Source organism: Dipteris shenzhenensis, chromosome 16 (genome assembly GCF_047967505.1).
Source record: "Dipteris shenzhenensis isolate YYH24624 ecotype China chromosome 16, Dip_SZ_1.0, whole genome shotgun sequence".
In the NCBI taxonomy this organism is placed as follows: domain Eukaryota; kingdom Viridiplantae; phylum Streptophyta; class Polypodiopsida; order Gleicheniales; family Dipteridaceae; genus Dipteris; species Dipteris shenzhenensis.
In genome coordinates this window covers 25,972,847-25,993,631 of record NC_141611.1, presented here as the reverse complement: position 1 = coordinate 25,993,631, position 20,785 = coordinate 25,972,847, and the positions used below count along the sequence as shown (strand labels likewise).

At 42.4% G+C, this 20,785-nt stretch overlaps 1 protein-coding gene across 1 annotated transcript; it reads left to right on the top strand.

Annotated features, from left to right (window-relative positions):
* The first annotated feature begins 206 nt into the window (after positions 1–206).
* Positions 207–4,348, top strand: LOC147892744 (pentatricopeptide repeat-containing protein At3g26782, mitochondrial-like). The gene is made up of 2 exons (XM_087387768.1): positions 207–572; positions 925–4,348. Exons 1-2 carry the CDS (start codon positions 351–353, stop codon positions 3,949–3,951), a joined length of 3,249 nt encoding a protein of 1,082 aa, XP_087243894.1. The 5' UTR covers positions 207–350; the 3' UTR covers positions 3,952–4,348.
* The last annotated feature ends 16,437 nt before the right edge of the window (positions 4,349–20,785 follow it).

Sequence of the window (20,785 nt, the reverse complement as noted above, 5' to 3'; positions counted from 1 at the left end):
AGCTCAATCCACCGTGAGATCCATGCCATGTGTTGTGCCACCTCCACGAGGCCGGGAATCTTCGCCGGGTGGCCCTTACCGAAGAAGAAGCTTGGCATGCACACTCTAAGACCTGAGTGTCCCAAAGAGATGGGTCAAAAGATGGAAAAATTAAACACGATTCTGGAGCCTTTTTGAAATTTAGTTTGCACTTGCTTCGTGGGCAGATCAGAGTTGTATTGGGATGGAGCACTATCGAAGCCATACGTTTGCTCGACCTTTGTTCATGTTCATCCCGTGGGTCTTTGCTAGAAATAATTGCAAGGCTCGACCTTTGTTCATTCAGTCGGGCTTTGCTACAAATAAGTGCAATGCTCAGCCTGGGACGAAAATGCAGCAACCCAGAAGACCTGCTGCAAGATTCAAGCTTTTCTGTGCTTCTTGGGTTATCGCTATCGTGCAATATACGGCATTATGGCTTCTTTGCAGAAGAGTCCATAGATGGTCCCCTAGTTTGTCCTCTGAGTTCATTTTCTGCCTTCATGCTTGGGATTCTATATTCAGAGAACTACACTCAGATCAACACACAAAAGGTAGTGCTTTAAAAAATCATAATATGCATGGTTTGCTCGTGATCATCTCCATCGACTGAAAAAGCTATTTGAAAAATTGGTGCGATTTAAAATACCACAGTACAGCATGTGGTGTTCATGATCACCGTCCATCTAGTGAAACGCTATTTCATCTTGTCTTGGTTAAGTTATCTCTCTGTTTGCATCTTTGTTGGTTATGGGCCAAAAGCCTAGGCTGCTTGTCTGCAGTCATATATTTGTTGGTGCAGTTCATAAGAGATTGCTTCACACAAACGAGGTCAAGGAAATTTATGGCCATACTGTGGAGCGTCATAATGAGCTCCCACTGTTTACAACTAATAATTTGATGCAGACCTATGTGAATCGAGGGAGCATGATGGATGCACGCCTTGTGTTTGACGGCATGCTGAAGCGTAATGTGGTGACGTATAACATCATGATCCTGGGGTATGCCAATCAGGAACAGGGTGAACTGGCTTTGGAACTGTATGAACGGATGCACCAGGAAAATGTCCAACCGAGTGATCGAACGTTTGTTGGGGCGTTGAAGGCCTGCAGCAGCCTGGCAGCATTGGAAGAGGGGAAGCAAGCTGATGGGAAAACCTCCAAAACAGGTTGCCTGGAGAAAGGTAGAGCCATCCATTCACAAGTAAACACAACTGTTTTAAAGTTGGATGTGTTTGTGGGAAACACCTTGATGGACATGTATGCAAAATGTGGGAGCATGGAGGATGCAAGGCGGGTCTTTGATGAACTGCCTCATCGTGATGTGGTTTCCTGGAATGCCATGATCATGGGGTATAGCAAGAATGAAGAGAGCATGTTGGCTTTGGAATTGTACACACAGATGCAACAGGAATGTGTTACACCAGACCATCGAACCTTTGTTGGTGCATTGAAGGCTTGCAGTAGCCTAGTAGCACTGGAAGAGGGGAAGCAAGTCCATGGGAAATGTAGGAAAGGACGATTCCTGGAGAAAGGTAGAACCATCCACTCCCAAGCAGTAAAGAGTGGCTTCGAGGCAGTTGTATACGTGGGGACCACCTTGGTTGACATGTACACAAAATGTGGGAGAATGGAGGATGCAGGGCGTGTGTTTAACAACCTGCCTCATCGGGATGCAGCTTCTTGGAATGCCATGATCCTGGGGTATAGCAAAATGGAAGAGGGTGCAATGGCTTTGCATTTGTTTGCACAGATGCAACAGGAAGGACTCACACCAGGCCATCGAACGTTTGTTGGCACATTGAAGGCTTGCAGCAACCTGGCAGCATCGGAAGAGGGGAAACAAGTTCTTGAATGCCTGGAAAAAGGTAGAGCCATGCACTCCCAAGTTATAAAGAGTGGTGTTGAGTCAGACGTATTTATAAGAAACACATTGGTGGATATGTACGCAAAATGTGGGGGCATGGAGGATGCCCTATGTGTATTTGACCAATTGCCTCAGCATGATGTAGTTTCCTGGAATGCCATGATTCTTGGGTATAGCAAGCAGGACGAGGGTGCACTGGCTTTGAATCTGTTTGTGCGTATGCAGCAGAAAGGTATCACACCTGATCATCGAACGTATGTGGGCATATTGAAGGCTTGCAGTAGCCTGGCAGCAGAAAAGGGGAAGCAAACAGATGGGGAATGTTCGAAAATGGGATACCTGGAGAAAGGTAAAGCCATCCACTCCCAAGTAGTACAGTGTGGCCTTGAGTTGGATATATTTGTGGGAAGCACCTTGGTGGATATGTACAGTAAATATGGGAGTATGGACGATGCACGGCGTGTCTTTGATGAGTTGCCTGATCGCAATGTGGTTTCATGGAATGCCATAATCCTAGGGTATAGTAAGGAGGAAGAGGGTGCGCTGGCTTTTGAATTTTATGCACAGATGCAACAGGAAGGCTTTATTCCAGATGATCGAACCTTTGTTGGTGCATTGAAAGCTTGCAGTAGCCTGGCAGCACTGAAAGAAGGGCAATCTGATGGCAGTTTTACAGAAATTGGGGGTCTAGAGAAAGGTAGAGTCATCCACTCACGAGTACTAGAAGTTGGATTTGAGTCACGTGTGTTTGTGGGAACCACTTTGGTGGATATGTATGCAAAGTGTGGGAGCATGAAGGATGCACGGCATGTCTTTGATAAGTTGCCATATCATGATGTGGTTTCCTGGAATGCAATGATCTTGGGGTATGTTGAACAAGATGAAAGTGAGGAGGCTTTTAGACTCTATGCACAAATGCAAGAGAAGGGTCTGTTACCTGACAGTTTGGCCTTCATCGCCATCCTGAAAGCATGTGGCAATATAGCGGCCCTGGAAATGGGAAAGGAATTACATTCTCAAATTAGAAGGGCTGGACTTGAGACTATTACAATTGTGGCAAACAGTCTTGTTGACATGTATGCCAAATGTGGGAGCATGGTTCATGCCAAAAATTTATTTGATACATTGCCCACAAGAGATGCTGTAACATGGAGTTCGTTGATTGCAGGATATGCCCGTCAGGGAGAGAGTGAACTGGTGTTTCATTTGTTTGAGAGAATGAGGCAGGAAGGTATATCTCCTAATGGGGTAACCTTTCTTAGTGTTCTCACTGTATGCAGTCATGTGGGTTTAGTGGACAAGGGGCAGAAGTATTTTCAGGCCATGAATAAACAGTATGGCATTACTCAGACCATTGAGCACTATACTTGCATGATTGATCTTCTTGGCCGTGGAGGGCAAGTGCATGAGGCAGTGGGAATGGTAAAGGAGATGCCTTTCCAACCTGACATTGTTGTATGGCTCACTGTGCTGGGTGCTTGTCGAAAGTGGAAGAATGTAGAGGTTGGAAGGTACGCTTTTGAAAATGCAGTGAGATTAGATGAGAAACTTCCTTCAGCTTATTGCTTGATGTCAAACATATATGCGGATGTTCACATGCAAGAGGACAGTGATAAGATCCAGTTGATGAGAAAGAATGCTCAAGCATGGAAAAAGCCAGGACAGAGCTGGTGGACTGACTGTGGTGGAATAGTGCATACTTTTGTTGCGGGGGATAGGAGACATCGCCAAAGTAAAGATATATTTGCAAAGATGAAAGATCTTTCTTCCAAAATGAGAGATGAAGGACATCTGCAGGATTCAAAGCGCGTGTTACAAGAAACACTGGATGCTGAGCAGGAAGATGAATTGTGTGGACACAGTGAGAAGCTGGCTATTGCTTGTGCCCTAATTAATACACCTGAAGGGACACCAATACGGATTATAAAAAATCTGCGAATTTGTGATGATTGTCACAAGGTCACTGCTGTTATATCAAAGATAGAACAGCGAAATATCATATGCAGAGATGCCAGTCGCTTTCATAATTTTGAGGAAGGAAAGTGTTCTTGTGGGAATTATTGGTGAATCTGCTCTGGGGTTTCTTTGACACCAAAGTCTGCTGTGCTGAGAATAGGAAACGACAAACCATTATGGCCGTTAGACCAACATTCTGCGAGTGTATTAGTCAACCTACAAACATGTCAGTCACACAGTGCTTTTCAAAAGAGGAAGAACATTAGTACTTCTCTTTCCCCCATCATCTAAGACAACTCTCACCAATCCTGATGTGGGGGAAGATGGAATTGTCTTATATCAGGCTTGGGAGATCCAAGCCATTTTACTTGTTACCAAGGTAATGGTACTGTTCAAGTTTGCATTGCTTCCTATGAGTCGTGCTGATAGATTGCCTCCCCAAAAGGGTGCTCTGAGAGAGAGAGAGAGAGAGAGAGAGAGAGTGCCTAGCAAAAACCACCAGACAGAAACATCAGAGTTCTGCATGACAGTGCTCCAGTTTGATGCCATCTTCTAGACGGTCCCTCATCTCCATAGGATCTGAGATTGGCACTAGAGTCATCTATATGAAAGTTGAAGGGGAGTTTGTAACATGCAACGGTGAATGATCGTGTAATGCGCAGCAAGACCACCTTGAAACCTTTGTCCGAGGTGTATGCGTATGCACCATAAGAGAGAGAGAGAGAGAGAAGAAGAAGAAGAAGAAGAAGAAGAAGAATATATTATTGTCCTCTGAAGACCAAAAATCGGCCTATGGGACCTGAAACAATACAAAACCTTACATACATAAAGACTCCTCCCTCGAAGGGGAAGGTAATAAGAGAAACTACCTTTATGTCTAGGTGAGTTTCTGTGCTTGAAAAGCTTAGATACAAATGTTCCTAAAGCTGAGGGTGACGCCTTATGTAGCAAATCAGCTAGTCTGTTATGTCCCTCAAGAAGAGAGCTGAACTTTTTCCTAATGTGTGCATAGTAAAGGCTTAGAGAGAGAGTATAGACGACACCAGATTGGGTCCCTGTACCCACTGAGGGCCCCCCTCCCCAATTGGGAAGGAATTTTCTTTATATCTTGGAGAACTGCAAAAGAATACAACTGACACTTCTTCAGAGAGCCCGAGAGAACTCTGAGGATGACCCTTGGATATAGTGAGCTGACCCACAAATGCTTGACAAATCTCGACCAAGATGCCTATAGGCTGCCCACACGGCAGATGTGGACCACTGTGCAAGGCTATCGAAGAGGCTTATGCTGTCCCCGGGCATGCATCGGAGCTGCATGAGTGTGAGGAAGACTCTGGAATGCTGAGGGCTGCACCAGGCTGGAGGAAATGGAGGCTTTTGCTAGGGGCTGGATGAGAAATGATGGCAGCAGCCCCCCCTTATATAGGGGGCTGTAGGGCTGGTAGGGAGTGAGATGTCAAAACCCGGTATGATGAACATGCAGCACACCATCATACTCCAATAGAGCTGCACATCGTAGGATTCTTATTGCCCAAGATAACACAACCATGGAAGAAAATCACCGCGTATGTACACAATTGGAACATAGACTAGAGAATGACGGCATGAAAACAGACAAAATATATATTAAACTCCAAATTATCACCCCCTGAATAAAATCTAGTGCTGTATGTGTCACCATTTGGCAGCTTGGATCCTGCCTAGATGTGGAACTTTGGCACACCTGCATGTGCCTTCTACCTCCAAACCTGGCACCTCTCAATTTGCCTAGGGGTACCTGGTTCGTCCAATGGAGGACCTATATGGTGGGATTGGAACAAGATTTTAAGGGGGTGATCCACCCACCAAGTACCCCCTATAACGGTGTCTAGAGCTCCAGTCCACTTAAAACAAGTAGCCCAAACCGAGTGTACCAGTTTACAGCATAAAATCAAGGAAGAAAGCCCAAAAGAGAAGGAAGAAGAGGTCATTTCAAATGGTTTTTTGACACAAGCGAAGCGGGAGTCGGATATGTACCACCAACTCTATAACACGACTTTTTTTTGTAAAATAAACCCTTTTTCTGAAATTACAGCAAGTCATTTTCTCTTGTATTACTAAAAGGAAAGAATGGAAGGGGAAGGGAGATTTAATAATAAACTTGTCCTTTTTTCTTCACTATCAGAAGGGGATAGGGAGAGAACACCATCACCTCCTCTTAAAGAAGATAGTTTAGATGAGAGTTACACACATCTTGAGTATAATAACCCATGAATAGAATTATCTTTGTCTCTCCTTCAAAACCTTTTGATAGGGAGTTCTCCTTTAGAAATGAAGAGAGAAACGAGTTCATCTAAGAGCAAGGTGTTGAGTTTACGCCTTTAAACTCAAAATCCTGTACACATGGATTATAATCCAAGTGCAAGAGGGAGAGAGGAGTCTCCCGTTGATAAGCTGGTTTCTCAGCGTTAGCAATATGATTGAATAGTCCATTATGACAAAATTAGGGCCTAAGAGAGTACTGACTTTTGGGGATGAAGATTTAAGTACCCCCTCAAAGAGAGTCAAATTCTAACCCCGAGAAAATAGAATTCCTAAAATATGATGGAGCAAGAAAGGTGGATAAAATCCTCAATTGGATTTGTCATTTTGAGCTATATGTTGCCCATCAAGATAAGACCTATCACTAGAATCTTGCTCTTGCCACACTCCATCTACAGAAGGATGCTTTGATGTGGTGGTCCTCTCATCACAAACGGGAATAGAGCCTATTCTTCAATGGTCCAAGTTTGTAGAGCAACGGAAGGCTACTTTCATGCCTCCAAGGCATGAAGTAGAACGGACCTTCTGTTGGGAAAGGTTTAGGCAATTCTAAAACGAGAGTAACGCTGAATTTGCAGCCATGCTTTGGAAACTCTCTTTAGAGTTACTTGAGAAGAGTGAGGATGATAGAAGAAAGAAGTATTTAGCAGCCCTAAGCCCGAAAGTGAGGTATGAGGTTGAAATGTTCAAACAACCACCCTTAGAGACCTCACTAAATTGGCCGAGATTGTTGAGAGGAAATTGAATCCTTGTAAACCCTTCAACAAAAGAAAGGAAAAAGCTATTGTATAAAATGTTAACAGCTAATCACGTCCTGGGGATGGATACCGTTTCCCTCCATGACCGACAATGAAAAGAAAAGGCTGATTAAGGAGAGTAAATGTTTCAGATGTAACATAAACTAGGGCATCCATGGCAAAAATGTCCTACTCTATTAGCTGAAATTGCCAAGACTAACTCTGTAAAAGGAAAGGCAAAGCATCCAAGTAGGAGGGTAAGGCTTTTGCCTCCTCATCTTAGGAATTGGTGGTGAACATAGAACCAAGAGTAAATGCTATCCATTCAGCCAACACTGGTGTATGGATCTGTGAATTGGATAGAGAGTAGATACATATTCTGAGACTAATTCCCATAGGTCACAGAACCTTCTACAAAAGAATAGAGGGGAAGAGGGTAGTAGAAATAGCACATGTAACACTAGGGCCCAGAAATAAGGGCTGGACCCCCCTCATAGGATTTTATTACTTTGCAAGATGTAGCTGATTACAAGAGTGCTCAAGAGTGGAGAGCTTAGAATCAATACATGCTCAAGTGAGCAACTGGTCACACATGCCATTAATTTATAGAATGGGACCAACACCTGGAACGTTTTGCATAGAATAGCTTTCCCAGAAAGCTAGGTGCCCTGTAGCTTTTCCTGAAAGTAGTTTGAGGTGTGTGCAAAGTATTGTGCTCATCAAATATTATTTGCATGCTCGATCACACATTATATATATTTTCCCCCCTAGTGTTATGCACAACCATTAAAAAACGTGATTCCAGGTGTGTTATCTGAACAAGTACTTATGGGATGGGTGCACCACTTTTCATGCAAGTAAATACCACCTAGGTTGAGGCATGTGCAAAGTATTGTGCCCATTTGATATGCTTTGCATGGTCAATTCCTGCATTAAACACCGTTTTTGCCTCACTGTGATGCACATCTATCAAAAACACGCTCCTAGGTGTGTTATCCTTACAAGTACTATCGGATGGATGAGTCACTTTGCACCCAAGTCAATACCATATAGGTTGAGATGTGTACAAAGTATTGTGTCCATATGATGTGATTTGTATGGTCTATCACACATTATACATTGTTTTCCTCCTAATGTTATGCACCACCATCAAAAAACATGCTCCTAGGTGTGTTATCCGAATAAGTACTTATGGGATCGGCGTGCAACTTTGCATGCAGGTCAATACCACCTGAATAGATCACCTGAATAGATGCTTGTGCAAAGTATTGTGCCCATCAGATATGATTTACATGGTCAACCAAGCATTAAACTCCATTTTTGCCTTAGTGTCCACACAAGCTGTCCACACAAGCGTAAAAAAAGACTATCCTAGGTGTGTTATTCCAACAAGTACTTATCGGATTGGTGCGCCATATTACATGTAACTCAATACCACCTAGGTTGAGGTAAATTAAAAGTATTGTGTCCATTAGATATGCTTTGCATTTCCTTATAATGTTTTCAATAAATCATTTATTGCATGGGATAGAGATGAGACTTATCTAACACATATCATCGGGAATACAAAGTGCAATTCTTTGGATTTCAGTGTGGGAGACATTTTGCAAATGATATCATTTGCAAATAAGAACATAGCGGAAGGTCAAGTTTTGGGGTTTGAACACTGGGAGCAGTGGTCATTTGTGAAGATGAGGATTGTAAAACTTACTAATGATGGTATGGATGATAACACAACGTCATTGGATGATCCCTATTATGAGGAAGGAAAAGATTTGAGATGGAGCATGCAATTTTTGAAGATTAAAAAGGGACATGTGGTTTTCAATGACAAAGATAGAGTATACTACGATTTCAAAGGACTTAAAGAATATGCTTACAAGCCAAGCTTTGTCCCTTCAAACGTGGATGATTTCAATCAGCTCAAGTAGAGAAGTGACATCTTATTATAGTGGATGAGTTCATTGATACGGAGAAAGATAAAGAATTCAGAAGCAATGCTTGCTCTGGAGTGGATGAATTCTTGCATATTGAGAAAGGCAAAGGCATCAAAAGTGTTGTCTCTTCAGAATTAGATGATTTCAATGCAATTCTCTATAGAAGTGATATCTTATTAGGAGTAGATGAGTTCAGTGGTACTATGAAGGCAAAAGACTTCAGAAGTGATGTCTTATCAAGAGTTGATGAATTCACACACGTTGAGAAAGATAAAGATATCATCAGTGAGTTCTATGGTATTGTGAAGGCAAAAGACTACACAAGCGATGTCTTATCTAGAGTCGATGAATTCATGCACGTCGAGAAAGATAAAGATATCATTTTTGGTCTCCTCAAACTTGGATGATTTCAATGCGCTTAACTAAAGAAGTGATATCTTGTCAGGAGTGGATGAGTTCATTGGTACCAATCAAGCAAAAAGTTTGAGAAGTGATGTCTCATCTGGAGTGGATGAATTCATACACATTGTCAAGGAGCGCAAAGAGTTCGGAAGTGTTGGCTTATCAAACATGGACGACATGGATATTGACTCAAATGGTCTGAAGATTACGTCAAGGACAAGAATGAGATCAACAAAGGACTATTCAGTATTTAACTTTGACAGTGATAAGATAAACAATGCAACATCCCATGAAAACACGGTGACAAATAAATTCAACAGGGAGAAGTGTAGAGTTTCCAAAAACTTGGATGTGAAGGACAAATTGATGTAATGGAATCTAGAGTCCTAAGGTCTAAGATTGTGAGTGTGTGAACACACGGCGTGCCTAGATCGGTGTCAGTAGGTGTGGTTGAGTGAATCTAGGTGTGTGGTGTGTGATTAAGAGAATCATGGAATTTACTGAGAGATTTGTGGATCTAGATGCTGTGCTAAGCTCACATGTGATACAACTATTGGATGTAACTGGAGCCTATATATTGGGCATGTCTCCCTTAAATAAGTTCTCTCTTTTTCCTCACTTGTTGAATCCTTTTTGCAACTCCAAAATGTGGTATCAGAGCCTTGGTTCACTATCCTTGAGACCTCCTTGAGTGCCATGTCATCATCTTCTTCCTCACACTCTCTTCTTCTCCATGTCATCATCTTCTCCTCAAAAATGGTCTAAGGTGTACTTAGAAAGCCCTATGGGCTACCTTTTGGTAGATTTTGAGGGAAAATGGTCAAGGGAATGAGGAGAAGCTAAGGAAAAACCAGTTGGGTTTTGAAGAAGACATGGTTTTTGGAGGGTGGAGAAGATGCTACCGCCCCTGGTGGTGTGAAGCTTCATTTGGTCTGAGACTTGCACTGAGTCTTCTACTTCCAAGTAACTTTAATTATGCAGCCAATTCCCTCTACTTGATGCTTTGTGGAGTGAGGTAGCAATCCTCCAAGGTTCCTCTGTTTTCTGCAAGCATTTCTAGACTATTTTTTGAAGTTTGCCTACACTAAATGCTAAGGTGATGTTTGAGGAGTTATAGTACAGATCAAAGATTCAGAGATTAATTTTTAAGTTCATTTGAATTCATTTTTCACCTTTTATGTTGAGGATTGAGGTTATGATACTTTGAAGTGGATTTCAAGTCACACTATCTTGTTGACTAGTGTGGATTGACCATGACAAGAGATTACATGAAGGAAGAATATATCATGACTTGCATGATGATTTCCAATGGATATGATTGGAACAAAGGTTTCAACTAGAACCATTATGATTCTTTTTTTGAAGATGCCTTAGTTATGGTTTCAGTATCTTTCATGATGTACTTGCATTTGGTTGACTATACCTTGCCTTACAATCATGACCACCTCTTGTACAAGAATAGAAACGTCCCTTCCATGACAAGTGGTAAGACCCTCTTCAGTCCATATGATTCACAAAATGTTTTTAAGGCTTGGACACTCAAAGAAGGTGAAGGACTACAAGGATCTTGTATTGCAGAATATGGACAAGATACATTAAACAGTGTGGAGAAGGACAAAGAGCAAAGGAGCTACAAGATTGGCTACACCAAGAACCTTCCAATGATAATCAACCTCACACTAAGGTAGCTTGGAAGAGAAGGAGAAAAAGGACAAGATATGCCATCAAAGGGGGGTATTTCCCCACATCTTCCACTTAGAATGTTTTTGTGTGTGTGGTGTTATGGATACATTTGTCTAAGGAAAAAAGGCGTAAATATGTGTGTGTGTTTGTATGTGTGGCAATAGTATAATAAAATATGGTGTGCATAGGGCCAGGGTTGAGGTGGCAGGGCATGACCATGTGCCATCCTTCCACGTAAGAGGACCCATAAGGTGTGATGTACATAATCCATGGTAGTAATATTATAAAATGTAAGGTGGCATGGTTCCTCCACGCACCACCCCTCCACCTAGGCGGTCCCATGCCCACATTTAGTGAGATATGGCCCAAGGACCATGGGAGAAGTAATATAAAATAGGTGGAGATGGATATTATATTGGATTATTCCCTCCATGTAGGATAGGCCCATGTGGGGGGGGGTATAGATAGTCCAAGGATGCAAGTTAAATAATGGGAAAAATAGGATGAGGTGGCAAGATTCCTTGTGCCAACCCTCCACTTGTCCTCCTAGAGGTTTGAACGTATTATAAAATTGGGAAGAGACCAAGGGAGTATCTTAGACTTGGGATATGGGGGTTGATGTATGTGGAAAAATGAGGCAAAGGGTTGTCGCACACAATTGAGAGTGCGTAACCACCTAGCCCACATGGGACACTCTTCCACACACACCATGCATGTGGGAGGATGCATTTATTGGGAGAGACCCCCTCTCTTGGCTATAAAAGAAGGGGGCTATTCCTTGATTGAAGCACTCATTCTTGTAAAGCCACCTAGCTAGTACTTTGATTTCCCCCTTCGCTTCCTTTCAAATAAAGCATGGCCCTCTTCCCTTGATGTCTCCATCTTTACATTCCTCCTCCCATCATGTACATGCTTCTCTTTCCCCTCTCCCTTTCCCCTTGTGCCATAGTCTCCCTCTTCATTCCCTCCCCTTCTAATCCCTTTTCCCCACCCATGATAACATTTTGCCCTCACGTTCTCGTTTCCTCTATGGCCCTTGAGCATCGCCATGCTTAGTGTCTAGTCTCTTGTCCCGATTTCTTTTTTGGGTAACAGAACTGGTGTGGCTACTGGGATCGAAATCTCCACGGCTAGTGGTGTAAAATTTGTTTCTCCTATGATTGGGTGTGATTCTGCAACATCTTTCATCTGCAGTTCTCAGCTTTTGTGCCTCCAATCTGCTTCTGGTCGCAGTTTTTGCGCATCTGTGCATCCCTGCTTCTGCACCTCTAGTCTGCCTTCACTTCTGATGCATCTTCTGGTTGGTAAATCTTCTGGTCGTACCGGTCGCATCTACAAAACTGTAACATCTACGCTTCCTCTGGGGTCCTGTGTGCGCATTCGCACGTCTCCTGGTGCACCGCACGTCTCTTTGTCGTGAGTGGCCAAAAGATGTGTCGCACATCTTTTGGCCACGGACAGATTGTGTCTTCTGGTCGCGATAGATTTTTCTGAGCTTCTGCAAAACTATAATAGATCCTCACATCGCGCCCCTCTCCTCTATCTCTATCTTCTTCTTCTCTTTCTGTTTCTCTTCTCTTCTCCTCTCTTTTATTAAGGAGTGGGAATTGAACCCTTGAGACCTCCCCATTCACAAAAGAAAGACTTATCAATGGGCCAGCAAATAGGAAGTGATGAAAATGTAATGATTTTGCTTATATATTGAAATCTCAGGGACTGTAACTCTAACCGTGGGGAGTTTCCTCTTGCTGTAAAAAGCAAAAGTATTTCATTTCATGTGCTCTATTCACATCTCCTACTAGATCGTAGATTCAAAACTTTTTCAAGTTCACTCCTTGGATGCACGCCACACGAGAAGGGTGGATATTTATGTCACTTCTCGATGAGTTCAAGGATTTGGTGCTTGGTCCTCCACTCATTATGGCTACCAATTGGCGAGATCTCTTTCTTGATCTTCATGTCGACCTTCAACGGCTGATTGTCCAGTGCATTGTTCAAGGAGACAATGGGTGGAATGATACACCGTGGTTGATTCAAGGTGAAGAACTGGTGATATACTGGGAGGACTTTGATTTTACTTCTACTCATTGTGCGATGATCGAGCTACTTGCTTCATCAGAGGTAATTAAAAGGGTGACATTCTTCGAAGGGTGGGATGTTCCCCAAGCTTGGGGGGGAGATTTGGCGCATCTGCTTATTAATTCCAGTAGATAAGCTCGTCTTGAATGATTTCTTCTCGATCTCACTACAAAGGTTTCTAGGGCTTGGCTATGGGTGGTAATGTTTCGACCAAGGAATCCCTTTGTACCTAATCAACCCTTTGTGCCTCATTTTGAGCTTCAAGTTGTAATTCTTTTTGGTCTAAAGATAAACTATCAACAAAGGATTACAAGTTTTTTTGGTGCTGAACGTCTTGCTCAAGTGTTGAATTCTCCCCACCCTCTCCTTCTACCTATCTTGGATTACCGAGAAACTTAGGATGTTCGGATTTTGGTCTTGGTATGATGACATCTTGGCTACTTCAATTTGATGGAGCATATAAACCTTCGACCAAGGCTACTGGTGTGGGTGTGAAGCTCAATTCACCAGGGGGTAAGGTGTATTGTTATAGCAAGTCTGCACCAGCAAGTACTTGCAACCAAGCTGAGTACTCGGCACTCATTTTTGGGCTACAAAAGGCACAAGAGCATCGCATCAAGCAACTTGAGGTGCAGGGAGATTCTCAACTCGTGTGTGAACAAGTTAGTGGAAGGTGAAAGGTGCGGAGTGAAGGCTTGGTTCCACGACATCAACAAGCATTGGAACCGTGCCAACAATTTGAAGAGGTAAAAATTCAGCATATCCCTCGAGCTCAAAATATAGTTGCTGATTTCTTGGCACGTGAAGCTTGCACTTCAATCATGCATGATGTGAGTGGAAGCACCACCCCAACAAAGCCACAAGCCATGAAGGAGGGTGATCATTTTAAGGAATGCAAAGGTTGTCATCATGAAACTAAGTGTTGGGCATATTTGATACGAGTTTACCGACTTCGGAAGATCATCAGAAAGGTCCTTAAGGACATTTCTCAAAAGAAGGATGCTAGACCACACACCCCTTGAAGAAATAGCATGGCAATTACAAGAACTAGAAGAAGCTGAAGGTGATGTGCAAGCTCTCCAACTATTGACATTTGTCATGGCATTCTTGTTTGCCTTGATGAACAACCTCATGCAGCGCCATGTCTCTAACCCTCGCTTGTAAAGATGGATGTGATATCATGAGGGTTGGTCCTTTTAAGATTGTCTATGAGCTATTCTAAGGCTGAAGATTCTTCCCGTGTAGTATTTCACAATACACCAGTCACACCCTACCCGGCGTATGTGTGCTTTGTGGATGTATCTTCACCTGGTTTTCAGTTCAAGCTACCTCTTTCCATTGTTTGCCAATAGATAAGCCTCATTTCAACTCTCTCTTTTTCATTTTTCAAGCATGGCTGACATTCCTGTGTTCTGTGGATGGGTTGAAGAAAATCCAAATGAGTATCTTGTGGCCTTCAAGCACCGTTGTGTTTCTCTCAACTTTCTTACTGAAGATAGATGGTTGTTGGTTCTTCCTACATTTCTAGAGGGTTTGGCTCAAGTGTGGTATGAGAAGCAAGTTGACGACGTTCGCCAAAGTTGGCCAAGGTTAATAGCAGCGATGATTGAGTATTTTGGCAAAGAAGAGAGCCAGAGAATGTGTACCTGCAGGTGGCAAACTTGAAGCAGTCAGAAGGTGAGACGGCACGTCGATATGTGGATCGAGCGGCCGTGCTCCTGGACTGTCATGCAAGAGAACAATGCCAGATTTCAAGCTGGAATGAATCAGCATGTGCTGGGCTACCTTGTAGCAGGAGCAAGTGATGAATTTCGCCTCAAGCTTAAATGGGAGAATCCAAAAACTATGGTGCTTGCACATGAGATTGCTCAAAAGTTTGATAAAGTTCAGTCTGATTCGGCTTCAAAGAAGATGATTGTCCCTCTGCAACCCCCTCAATTCTTGCAACAACAACCTGGGGGGTCTAACTCAAGGGCATACCCCCACCTCTCATCAGGGATGTATCCACCACCTCCACCTCAAATGTATGGTCCTCCCTTAAATGCTTACCCTCAACAAGGAGTATATCCTCAACCTCCACCTGGAAGATTTCCCCAGCCTCGCCCATGAGCCCCTCTCCTTCCTACTCCCCTGGCCCCTCCAGCTAAGGAACCCGGAGTCAATGATTTAGCCAAGGCCCTGAATGATCTTCGGCTTGAGATGGTGGGCATTAGAAATCAAGCCAATCGCGAGTTCTTGTTTTCCTCGTATCTTCATACAATTTGCGTGCAAATGTCTTATCTAGCTTTCTTTGATTTGTGAACAATGAAGCTCAATCAATAAGCATTGTGGCCATGCTGAATTATGAAAATCCCCAAATGTACCCCTCATCCTCTGGAGGATGTAAGTCTGCCACACTTATAGAAAAGTCTTCGAGACTTGTATCTTCTTCTTGCGGATCCTCCTGTTCATCGCTATCCAATTTTTTGCCTGGTTTTAAAAAACCTGCACTTGAACGATCTGCACGTGGAGTAGGAGTTATTTTTCCTCTCTTTTTGGGAATAGCTGTAGAACTTGAATCTGCTCCACGATCACTCCTTCTTGTTCTTGTAGTTGCAGCAGTCAATGGTGTAGGTACAGTTGGAGATACTATAGCTATTGCCATAGATATTGTAGTCACTCTTGTCAGAGTTACTGTAGTTATCGCCATAGATATTGGTGGTATAACTTGAGGGTTACATGTTATAGATGGCGTACTTACTACTGCTGAAGGTACAACACCAGCACTTGGAAATGCATCCCACATTTTCTTCAACACTTCTAAGGCACTGAGTAATTCTTGGGATCCCTCAATTGAATCTGGTAAGGGCTTTAAGAAGTGCTTCTGTGTAACTCGTAACTTGTAAACCACCTCGTCATTCTTTCCTTTGCACACAACTTCTATCAAATTGTTTTCTTTAATGTTGATGTTTGAGACCATGCCACCATTTCTTACTGCCTCTAGAGAATATTTCACGCTTGATATATTCTCTACACTGATCACCAAAAAATACTTTGATTTGCACTCCATAAAATACCAAGCATGTTCAAGGTATTTGAAAGACACCTTAGAACCAAAACTAGAAGCCATAGTTTTTTGAAAAACAATCAAAAATAAAAAATGAGAATTACAATGATTTTCAAACTCAAAATATTAAATAAATATCTAATTAAATATTATTTTAAGTTTTATTTATTTTTAATTTTTAAAATTAAATTAAATTAATATTTTTTTGTCTTTTTTTAATTATTTTATTTATTTTTATATTTAAAATTTAATTTAATTTTTTAAAAAAAATTTTAAGTTTTATTTATTTTAACTTTTTTTATTTTTTAAAAATAAATTCAGTTAATTAATTGTTTTCATCTTTTTTTTCTTTTTAAAATTAAATTAAATAATTTTTTTTGGTCTTTAAAAAATAAAATAAAAATTTAAAGCCTTTGGGGGCGTAGGGTAGGGGAGGGGATTAACCCCCAACCTGTTGAGTGCGCAATAGGTTGGGGGTTAACCCCCTCCTCTCCTCCCGCCTCCCTGCCATCTCGCCTCTCCCTTCCTCTTCCCCACCTCCCCTCCCGTCTATGCCCTCCCGTCGGCCCCCTCCCCTCCCTCCCGCCTCCCCCTCCCGTCTATGCCCTCTTGCCTCCTTGCTTGCCTCTCCCTCCTGCCTCCCCGCATGCCTCCTCCCTCCTCCCTGCCTGCCTCTTCCCTCCCGACTGCCCTCTCCTCTCCCTCCTCCCTCCCCTCCCATCCTCCTCACCGCTCCTCACCTTAAAAAAGAGGGAGAAAGGGGGGAAGCGGGAGGAGAGGGGAAGGGAGCGGAGAGGGGAAGGGAGGGGGCCGACGGGAGGGGAGGCGGGGAAGGGGAAGGGGGTGACAGGAGGGCGGGAGGAGAGGAGGGAAGGGAGTGGAGAGGGGAAGGGAGTGGAGGGAGGAAGGGAGGGGGCCGACGGGAGGGGAGGCAGGGAAGGGGGAGGGGGCGACGGGAGGGCGAGAGGAGAGGAGGGGGGGGCTTAACGGCCGATGGGAGGGGGAGGCAAGGAAGGGGGAGGGGAGGTGGGGAAGGGAGGGCGGGGAGGGGACGAGAGGAGAGGAGGGAAAGGGGGTTACCCCCCCTCCCTCCTCTCCTCTCCCCCTCCCTCCCCCTCTCGCCCTCCCCTTCCCCGCCTCCCCTCCCCCTTCCCCTCCTGCCTCCCCTCCCCCTCCCGCCCTCCCGCCTCCCCTGCCCCTTCCCCGCCTCCCCTCTCGCCCTCCCCTTCCCTGCCTCCCCTCCCCTCCCCCTTCCCTGCCTCCCCTCCCGCCCTCCCCTTCCCCGCCTCCCCTCCCGTCAGCCCCCTCCCCTCCCTCCCTCCTGCTTGCGACGGGGAGGGGGAGGCGGGGAAGGGAGGGGCCGGTGGGGAGGGGGAGGGGAAGGGAGGGCTAGGGGGGAAGGGAGGGGCCGACGAGGAGGGGAAGGGAGGGCCAGCGGGGAGGGGAAGGGAGGGATGGTGGGGAGGGGGAGGGGGAGGCAAGGAAGGGGAGGGAAAGGGGGGAGTCGGGGAGGGGGAGGCGGGGAAGGGGAGGGGAAGGGGGGGTAGGGAGGAGAGGGGAAGCGAGGGAAAGGGAAAGGGGGAGGAGAGGGAGGAGAGGGAAAGGGAGGAGAGGAAGCGGGAGGAGGGAGGAGAGGAAGCAGGAGGAGGGAGAGGAGAAGCCGGGAGAGAGGAAGGGGGAGGAGAGGGCAAGGGAGGGGAGGAAGGAAGTGGGAGGAGAGGGAAAGGAGGGGAGAGAGGAAGGGGGAGGAGAGGGAATGGGAAGCAGGAGGGGAGGGAGGAGAGGGAGGGAGAGAGTACCTGGGTGGAGAGGCGGTGGAGGAGCTCCAGGAAAGTTGTGAGAGAGAATGAGGAGAAGTAGAGTTTTATAGGAAATGGGTAGCATTTAGGTCGTCAGTTTTTTCTAGTTTTTAAGGTTTTTTTAGTTCTTTTAGGTTCACTATAAGTAGAACATTCTTCATTCTCTCTTTCATTCAAAGATCATTCTTTTACACTCCATGCTTCTCTCCTCTCATCAACCTATTGCAGAATTCTCAAAAATTTTCAAAATGTTGCAAGAGGTGAGTTCATTTCTAACCTAATGCGTACGCAAGAACTTCTAAGAATCAAGTTTTTGTAAATTTGAATTTTTTTCAAATCCGATTCTTTTCTCAAAAACTTGTGTGTACGCAACAACTTCAAAAAACCATTTTTGCATTAAATCTTTTTTCCCACAAAATTTTCTCTTTACCTCAAACTCTCACAACCTATTTTCAGAAATTTCTCTCCTAGCCTATTGGGCACACAATAATTTTTCCAAAAAAAAAAATCTATTACAAATTTCTCTCTCAACCTCAAAACCACTCAAACCTCCCTACCTATTGTGTATGCAACAACTTCAAAACAAAATTTAATCATAAATCTCTCCAAAAAACTCCTCAACAAAAAAAAACAATCTGTTACAATTTTCTCTCTCAACCTCAAAACCACTCAAACCTCCCTACCTATTGCGTACGCAACAACTTCAAAACAAAATTTAATCATAAATCTCTCCAAAAAACTCTTCTCATGACACTTTATTACAAATTTCTCTCTCAACCTCAAAACCACTCAAATCTCCCTACCTATTGCGTACGCAACAACTTCAAAACAAAATTTAATCATAAATCTTTCCAAAAAACTCTTCTCATGACACTTTATTAATATAAGAAATCCATTTATAATATTTTTACTCCATAATATAATAAATTTTTATTAACTAATATTAAAATATAATTTTGCTAAATATACATATTATTAATCTATAAATTAATATAAATATTATATAAATAAATATATAAATACATTAATTAAAAAAATATAACTTAAAAGGGAGGTCTTCTAGCATATGTGCTTTATATAATACTTATTCTTAAAACAGTGAAGAATTAGTGAATATATTGCTATTCTATACATTATTAACTTAAAAACTAATATAAATATAATTTAATTATTATATAAATTTAAATAAATATATAAATTATTAATATTATACATTAATAACATTTAAAATTATGTATATTATATACTAATAACCTTTCAATTTTAAAAAGTAGTCAATCAAAGAATGGAATTATTTTAAAAAATAAGAAAATATTAAAATTTACACACGTACTTTTAGCATGTATGCTTTTCTTTCATGTGTATAATACTTGTTAGTTAGTCTAAGAATGAAAAATTAGATAATGTATTTGTAAGGTAGGTATTTAAAACCATAGAATCTAGAAGAGGTTTAGCATACTTGCTTATCTTTGTTACTATGTGTAATACTTTGCAAAAGCCTTAAACTTTGTTTAAGGCTTTGCACAAAACTATAGTATCATTGCATCCATATCATTTTTTTACTTTAGCAACCACCAGATATCCATGGTGTCCATGATATGGAATACATATTTCTTCTGAATATTTCTTATCACATACTTTTTCATTTCTTCGGATACACCATGTAGCATGAATGTAAGAAAATATGAATCGGTATGCTTTTAGCCTAAATACTTATCCCTAATCAATAGGATACTTTGACTAGGTAGACTTATAATTACTTAAAGTAAAGCCTTTGCAAAGGATCGTACCTATAAATAAAACACTTTGGAAAGCATATAACATATAGTCTATATATATCTAAACTAAATACTTTGGAATGCATATTTTATATAGTCTATATCCTTAAATCTTACACCCTAAATCTTAAATCCTAAAGTTCCCTAAATCTTAGGTTATAAAATCTAAGCTCTTAAACTTATATAACAGTTATAATCCCTAAACCCTAAACCTTAAACCCTAACCCCTATAACTTAAATTCTAAAACCTAATTTTTAATCCTAAACCCTAGATTCTAGACTCTAAGCTCATGATCTTATATACTAAACCCTAAATCCTAAAACCTAAAACCTAAATCCTAAATCCTAAACCCTAATACAATAATCATAAACCCTAAATGCTAAATCCTAAACCCTAAACCCTAGATTCAAAACCCTAAACCCTAAACCCTAAATCCTAAACCTTAAATCCTAAAAACATAATCATAAACCTGAAACCCTAAACACTAAATCTTAAATCCTAAGCCCTAAATCCTTAACCCTAAATACTAAACCCTAAATCCTAACCCTAAAATACAATCAAAATTTATTGATTTTTTTCAATTCGTGCAATAGGTTTGATATATCCCCCAACCTATTGTAAGTGGAATAGGTTAATGGTGCACTCAACCTATTGCAAAAGTCAAGGAATTTTCTTGATTTGTGCAACAGGTTGGATATACCCCCCCAACCTGTTTCTCAAGCAACAGGTTGGGGGGTATATCCAACCTGTTGCACAAATCGAGAATTTTCTTGATTTGTGCAACAGATTGGATATACCTCTCAACCTGTTGCTCAAGCAACAGGTTGGGGGATATATCCAACAACAAGCCCCGGTTGGGGTCACCCCAACCTATTGCTCCAGCAACAGGTTGGGGGGTATATCCAACCTGTTGCATAAGTCAAGAAAATTCTTGACTTGTGCAACAGGTTGGATATACCCCCCAACTTATTGCTCGAGCAACAGGTTGGGGGTATATCCAACCTGTTGCACAAATCAAGAATTTTCCTTATTTGTGCAATAGGTTGGATATATTCACCAACTATATATCCAACCTGTTGCACAAATCAAGAATTTTCTTGATTTGTGCAATAGGTTGGATATATTCACCAACTATATATCAAATTGTTTCACAAATAAGGAAAATTCTTGATTTATGCAACA